Here is a 7,553-nt window from a genome sequence, read left to right as displayed (position 1 = left end):
AAAGGGGTGCAAAATTCACCATGGTTTGAGCAATAAAAGCAGGCACGTGGTGGAGAAGCGAATGACCAGACTCACAGATAACCTCATTGAGTGGTTCAAATATCAAAGCATTGCTGTAAAAAAAGAGCTGAACAGAATGTGGATTCAACTGAAAAGCCGAATCAGAAGTGGTAAAATATGTGTTCTCTCCTTGAATAATAGTGAAGCTGAAGTCTTGTCCATACTTAATGAAAAGAATTTATTAGGCACATCACCATCACTAACACAAATATTGAGCTCCTTGTATCCAACTGTCGTTATCATCAACTCGTCAGAACTTATACCTGTAGCTTTAGTACAAGTGCAGAGAAAACCATCACCATTCTTATAGCAACTTGCACATTCATAGTAACTCGAATGAAAAAAATAATCAATAAGCTCTTGGGTTCCCATGTCATGCCATGACCATTTTGTATCCTTCTCAAGCTGTGTGTGTAGAATAATTACCAGTAGTGGCCAAACAATTTCCCAATTGTTAAATTCATTATCAAGTCCTTCCCAATGACCACCTGAATAACATAACCAACCAGGTTTCCATCCAAAATTTGTAAGTACTCTTAAAGCCTCCTCTAACAACCAGTTTTTCTCACCTTGCATAATAGAAAACTCAACAACAACACTTTTAAGCACAAAACTAGAATCTAATATAACAAGTTGAGCATCCTTTACTCCAAGTGACTCATCAACATCAACATCAACTTGTGAGTCGGTTTTGATTTCTAATACTTCCACATTAATGATGCCATGAACTTCAGCCTCAATTTCATTGTCAATACCGCCAGGCATTTCATCGAACACCTTGTGAGCAGTAGTTACAAACGAAATCGAAACAGAGCTAACCAGACCTGATGTAGACAACCGAGCTATGATGGAATTGGTATCAGATGTGGAATCAATCAGAGTTGGCTCCTTAATCTGATCAATTGCAGCTTTTGGTTGCTGAATCGAACATGCTGCAATGGCAACCAGATGGACAGAAGTAGCCAGGATTGAGTAAGCATTGCATTAGTGAAATCATTCCAAGTAATGAAGTCTGAACTCCGATGCCAACCATTGAACCACCAGATGGTTCATCATCGAAGCATTCAATGACATAGGGAAACCGTTCATCATCATAGATAGCATAAAAGACAAAATACCTTTCGGATTTAGAGATCCATAGGGCGGGATTAGATCCGGTGAAACGAGGTAATCGTGGAGGTTCTTGCAGGAGTTCTTCCAAAGCCATCGATGCTAAGGATCAATGAAAGCACCAATGTTGTGTACTCAAATTAACACAACAGGAGATAATCAATTGAGAAGTAATTAATATGATTCGATTCACTCAACAGAGAGATTACAATGAGAAACCAAAAGATAACAAGAAGGAGATGGGAAACAGATTAGAGAAGAAGAGATGAGAAGACCAGAACTAACTGTAACAATATTCATTGATACCCTATTCCGTACTCTCATCTTGCTTATAACCTTTGCTGGTCATTCTCAAATCCGTGGGCCTTTCACTAACATCGAACTGGGCTGCAAGATTGGGTCTACTTGGATTGAGCCAATTATGTTCATAACACATTTCATGCCTAAATGTAAATCCGAAACTAAACCGAAGCTGCTCGTTAAACGAAAACCGAAATTTTGGTTTTGGTTCGGTTTATGTTGGAGTCCAAAACAGACCCTGTAAGTTTGTATTGCAATTTGGAAGGGAGCAATGGCTGCAAAATGCTGTTTTCTTGTCACTGGCTCCCCTGTAAGTGGCCCACAATCTCTCTGTTGCTTCTTCTATGAATAAAACTGAAGCTGAATTTGAATATTGTTATTATTATTATTATTCATTCAGGGCGTGGGTAAAACCACTTTAATTACAAGGGTTTTGGAGACCCTTAGATCTTCCAACCCCAATTTCAAGATTCAGGGCTTCTTCACACGTAACTAATTCATAATTCTTTCTCTTTATTAGTTAATAATAATCATACTATTAAAGGGTTTTTTTTTTTTTTTATCTGCTACTATCAAGTTTGGTTTGGATTATACAGGAGAGATCAGACAAGGAGACGAGAGGGTTGGGTTTGAGGTGGTTACATTAGATGGTCGTACAGCTCCACTTGCTTCTATTAATAATTCTAGGCAAGAAAAATAAGATATTATATTATTAATAATATGTGCATAACTTGTTAAGAGTTTGAAGATTTATGCACAAAATTGGGAGTATTAATGGTTTACCGGCATGAAATTATTAAAAAAATTGAACCTTTAGCATGGGAATTTGCAGAAAGTTGGGTAATTGGTATCAAAATATATTATCGGTCTTAAACCTGTTAATATTATTGTTTTCTGTGTTGTAGAACTCGCTAGGGGCTAGTCGGGCGGTGGGGTTTCGACTAGCAACTAATAAGGATTAACCAGATTGGACTTTTATTTATAAATTTTCAAAATACGTATAGTTTTTCGAATTCTTCAAAGATTTTTATCAGTTTTGACCAAAATTTGACATAATCGGTAGCGCTCCGATCTCTGATGAATCGGGGGTTAATTTTGATTTTTATAACACTGATTGATTTGAATTTTGATATATTATTGGTTTTGTTTATGAGTTGCTTTATGAATGGCAGTGCAGAGTCCATTAGATGGCCTACTGTTGGGAGATACAGAGTCGATGTAGCATCGTTTGAGTCTTTGGCGTTGCCTGAGTTACAGGTTCATTCTTCTTGTCAGTCTTATATAGGCCAAAGTTAGTTTCGGAAATGAAAGTAAGATGTTTGACAAGAAAAGTCAAAACTGTAATTGTCTTCGGGAACAGGGGAGAATGACTATATTTGTTTGATTGGCAGGTCAAAGAAGACACTGATCTACTTGTGATTGATGAAGTTGGTAAGATGGAGTTGTTTAGCTCATTGTTCTTCCCTGCGGTGTTACGCGTACTGGAGTCTAACAAACCGTTTCTAGCTACCATCCCCGTTCCAAAGGCTGGTCGAGATATACCTGCAGGTACACTAACACTCAGCATTTGAATATTGAAAAGTCAAGCTATGTGTACTTTATTCTTCTATAAGTTTGATATTTTTGCAGTTGCACGGTTGAAGAATCATCCGGGAGCAACTGTTTTTAGTTTAACGAAAAGCAATAGGGATGCCATGAAAGATGAAATATGTTCCCAGTTAGCGGGCAAGCTGGTTTAACCTGTTTACCCCTGACCCATTCGATTGAGCTTGTTTTTAGACATGTAAGAAAATGTATTCGCTTTAGGCTGTTTTTTATTAGTTACATAAGTGTATGCTTGTTTAAACTATTAGTCCCTACAACATTACTTTCATTTGATAACCACCACTACATATATCAAATTAAAAACTATCAAGTATTACTAGTAATTTATTTTTTTAATATTAATATTTTTAATATTAATATTATAAATATTTATAATATCTTTTTTTAATTTTAATAGTATATATATTTATAATATCCATATTTTACCACTTTATCTTTTACAAAATAAACCCAAAACCCTAAACCCTAAACTCTAAACCCTATACCCGAAACCGAACCCTAAACCCTAAACCCGAAACCGAACCCTAAACCCGAAACCGAACCCTAAACCCTAAAACTGAAACCCGAAACCGAACCCTAAACCCTAAACCGTAAAACCGAACCCTAAACCCTAAAACCGAAACCATAAAACCGAACGAAAACCGAAACCCGAAACCGAACCCTAAACCCTAAACCATAAAAAAAATAATATTAAATCCTTACTTTTATGCTAATTTGGTAACTATATGATTTCAATGGTTAATATGAAAGTTGGTTTTTCCAGGGGGGGGGGGTATGACAAGCAACCATGGGGGTACATTTAGCCTAACCCAATAAATAAATATGAGAAAAATACATATATACAATCACACCACCTGTTGATACAATTAAAATCCATCACCAAAAAGAAAAAAAAAAGTATAATATGTGATCTCTGTACACTTTCAACTCCAATACGATTCAACTCAAGTCTGTTAAAGATTAAATCTAAAAAAAAATCTTTAAAAACACGACAAAATAATAACATAAAAAACACGAGGATCATGAGGTTCGGCGATCATTTTCAGCAGTTCGCAACATCTCTTTCGCCATTGAAGAGAATGTTTGTGCATTATCTTGCATTTCTGCTGTTCTTAAGTTGATTCCCTGCCCAAATTACATTAAATTTTTAGTTTTATAAATCATAATTTGACACTTGTTATGATTAGAGGCAGATGGATATTATTAACTACCTTCAGTTTTCTTATGTTGTCACTTAGCTTGCTTTGTGCCATTTTAGCAGCACTAGTTGTTTCCTGCAATGTCACCAAAAAACATACCAATAAATACATTTCTATACACAAATTCTAGGTGGGCTAAATCCATATATTCAATAATTACTTACGCCAGTCGAGCTAAATCCATATTTTTTCTTGATTTGATCTACAGAATCAGCTTTCTCCTCTTGTGGTTCTTCCTTCACTTGCACTTTCTCCTTTTTGACATTCATCTCTTTCAGTTTACCTGTAAATGCAAACATTTATCGTCAAAATGACACTCACTTCTATTACAATCATATATAGTTGACGTCTTAGATAAGCTTAACTAACCTTTAAATGCATTGAATTTACTAGTAAGTTTCTTTTTGTTAAGTGCTGCCATCATGGTTTTTCCTTTATGTTTCTCCTCTGGACCATCTATATCAACATCATCTATAAAAAACACGTAAATATGTAAAACTGTTACATTTGAACCGAGAACCAAAATGTTAAAAATTGGTCAGAGGTCAAACCTATATCCAGTTCAACTTCTTCATCTGTCAGGAGAGTTTCTCGGGTTTCATTCTCAGATGGAAAGTTAGCCACTGAAAATAATACCAACAGTTCTTCAAAACCCTCTCTAGCAGACTCTGGTTCTGTTTCCGGCTCATGTTTCGGTTTGCTTCCTTTCATCATAGAACCAAATAATCCCTATTGCATACAATATGTACAAACATCAGTACCATATTAATCAGATTGTGGAGTTTTGAAGATAATAAAAATATCACCTTTTTCTTTTCTCTGAGGGTAACATGATCAAATTGTTTCCCTTGAGGAATTATCAGGTCCTTGATATAAACTTGGGTAGCCGAGTCCAAATACCTAATATAATTTTTTTGTTTAAACATAAGCATGAAATTTAAGATCACTAAATTAAAATTTTTATTATTTGTGCATTACCTGAAGATTTCTCTATGGAGTAAAACTGATGCAACAAAAACTTCCTGGTCACCATTTACCTGTACCAGAGAAGTTTTTAAATTCACTAAATTCGACAATTATGATATCTTTGAAGTCAAAGTATACTACCATGATGATGTCACCATTTTGTGAGGCACAAGTTGAACTATCAGGTAAAGAATTCGGTTTAGAAGTTGAAAGCGCAAGACCTCTTATGGATGTTGCCTTCAAAAGGGATAATTCTGGCAGAGATCTGAAATTCCAATCGTAAGTTCTAACACAAATACTGAATGTCTTAGTAATATATCTGAATGTTAAGACTTAAGAAAACAGATCACCTTATTTCAATTTTGCCATCAGTGAAAACAAGCACAAGGCCGGTATCAGAACAACATGTTGAAGCATAACAACAAATTGAAGAATTGAACTTCTTTTTGTAACAAACCTTCTTCACACCCTGAACAAAAAGTCGACCCATGGTATTTAGTGTGTGTGTATACAGAGAATATATATTAAAAGGTTAATTTTTGTAACCTGAACCACATGTGGAAGTGAATACACGTACACGGCTTTCTCAGAGCATAGCAGCAATAAATCCTTCACATTAGATCCTCTGCCAGTCATCCCATGCTCATCTGCAAAGTGATAAATGATAATATTTTCAGTTGCCGCCAAGTAAATAATACAAAAAAGAGAAAATATTATTTGGTACCCAACAATTGGACGAATAAAGCTTTAGAAGGTTTTTTAGGATGAACTGCTGCAGTGTTAAGTATATTCCCTGTCTCACTTTCAAGTGCCCACGCTGACGAGTCCTTTGTGGCCACAACTAAAACATTCTTCTCAAATCCATGCAAACTGCACATCCCAAACTGCAGAGAGACGACAGCTGTCGACAGTTCACTTGCTATACGTCTTTCGTATAATAAAGTGGGCCCCGCCATATCAATCACTGAAACCTGCATCAATGATTGCGACTTTTAAGTGGAAGTTGGAATGCGAAAGATAATAATGGAAAAATGATATCTTACATGTCCTTGATCTGACCCGACAGCAATAAGTTTAGTGTCTTGACTTGTTATTATTGATAGCACTGCTCCATTAACCTTCACAAGTTTAACACTTTGGATAATATTGCTTCCTTTCTTTGAACTTCCTATAACACAAATAAATAATATTATGTAATTATATATAGTTTATGTATGTACTAAACTTAGTTACCAATATGAAAGTAGTTTGTACCTTGTAAGGACAAAAAACTGCTTTCTGTGGCATATGGCTCGGGCTTAAATTTGAAAATTCTAACCTGTAACACAATATGGTATATACATTAGATCATGCAATTCAAATTAAATTGTAACATGTTATATAAACTTACTGTTCCACTTTGATCTCCAGATATGAGGATCCGTGCTTCCATATCATAGCATAATGCAGTCAGGGGTACACCACTTACAGAATGGTCATCTTCACTCTGAATTATTAGAAGCAAAAAAAGGATAAGAACAACTAACTGATAAAGATTATTTTAACGTATGTTAGCATGCAGATGGAATCCGCAGCTACCTGTTGATTAAATGATACAATTGGAATCAGAAGTGGCGATGATGCATCCCAAAAGTTTATAGCACCATTACTGTGTCCTGTTATGTATATGTTTTTAAAATTTGAGAAACTACTAAAACCAGCTGGTGAAGATCCATCTTTTTGTTTAGCCTCGAATGCGAAAACCGCAGGAATCTTTTTTGACAGCAATAGGTAATCCTATGAAAACCAAACAATTTGTAAGAATAAAATTTCCTACTTTCATTTCTTTTATAAGAAATACGTTCATATTATTATTACCTCATCAGTAGAAGAGATCATGCATGGATTGTCAGTGATGAACTTTGCTACAGTGATTGCTGAATCAGCATATGGTAGTCTCACCATTACCTCTTTTGGAAGTGAAGGTGGAGACCTAGTTTGTGACTGGATTAAATACTTTTCAATCGACAAATCATCATATAAATAAACATGTCCAGATTTTCCAACCACAAGAAAACAATCCTCTTTATGTTTATTCTGTTCACAATTTGATGAAACAATCTCAAAGTCAACACACGGTTCAGATGAAGCAATTCCCAGCTTAGTAGTGCGAGATTCAATCTGGTCATTTATTATAACAACCTGCAAACAGGATCAATCAGTTTAATCATTAAACAAAGTTCTTAAACCATTATTTACAGAAAAAGTTTTTCAGCTGAATTAACTAATACCTACCTGTAACGAATTTACAGAAGAGAAGTCAGAAGAACCAAG

General features: G+C 35.3%; 2 protein-coding genes across 2 annotated transcripts; one reads left to right on the top strand and one right to left on the bottom strand.

Moving 5' to 3' along the window:
- The first annotated feature begins 1,666 nt into the window (after positions 1–1,666).
- LOC143594621 (uncharacterized) lies at positions 1,667–3,308 on the top strand. The gene is made up of 6 exons (XM_077073886.1): positions 1,667–1,780; positions 1,871–1,958; positions 2,067–2,157; positions 2,643–2,727; positions 2,862–3,018; positions 3,100–3,308. Exons 1-6 carry the CDS (start codon positions 1,742–1,744, stop codon positions 3,207–3,209), a joined length of 570 nt encoding a protein of 189 aa, XP_076930001.1. The 5' UTR covers positions 1,667–1,741; the 3' UTR covers positions 3,210–3,308.
- A 584-nt stretch (positions 3,309–3,892) lies between these two features.
- On the bottom strand, positions 3,893–7,547 carry LOC143594620 (uncharacterized). Its single transcript, XM_077073885.1, has 17 exons — positions 7,515–7,547; positions 7,098–7,421; positions 6,819–7,016; positions 6,631–6,726; positions 6,495–6,558; positions 6,284–6,408; positions 5,965–6,211; positions 5,787–5,887; positions 5,591–5,709; positions 5,382–5,505; positions 5,253–5,311; positions 5,081–5,174; positions 4,826–5,003; positions 4,644–4,745; positions 4,439–4,557; positions 4,287–4,349; positions 3,893–4,200 (listed from the first exon to the last, which is right to left on the bottom strand). Exons 2-17 carry the CDS (start codon positions 7,182–7,184, stop codon positions 4,096–4,098), a joined length of 1,881 nt encoding a protein of 626 aa, XP_076930000.1. The 5' UTR covers positions 7,185–7,421; positions 7,515–7,547; the 3' UTR covers positions 3,893–4,095.
- Positions 7,548–7,553: the final 6 nt, after the last annotated feature.

Source organism: Bidens hawaiensis, unplaced genomic scaffold, assembly GCF_021521415.1.
Source record: "Bidens hawaiensis isolate Kalapana, Puna unplaced genomic scaffold, B.hawaiensis_p1.1 tig00044010_1, whole genome shotgun sequence".
NCBI classification, from domain to species: domain Eukaryota; kingdom Viridiplantae; phylum Streptophyta; class Magnoliopsida; order Asterales; family Asteraceae; genus Bidens; species Bidens hawaiensis.
The sequence above is the reverse complement of the archived record's forward strand: the minus strand, read 5'-3'. Positions and strand labels throughout refer to the sequence as shown.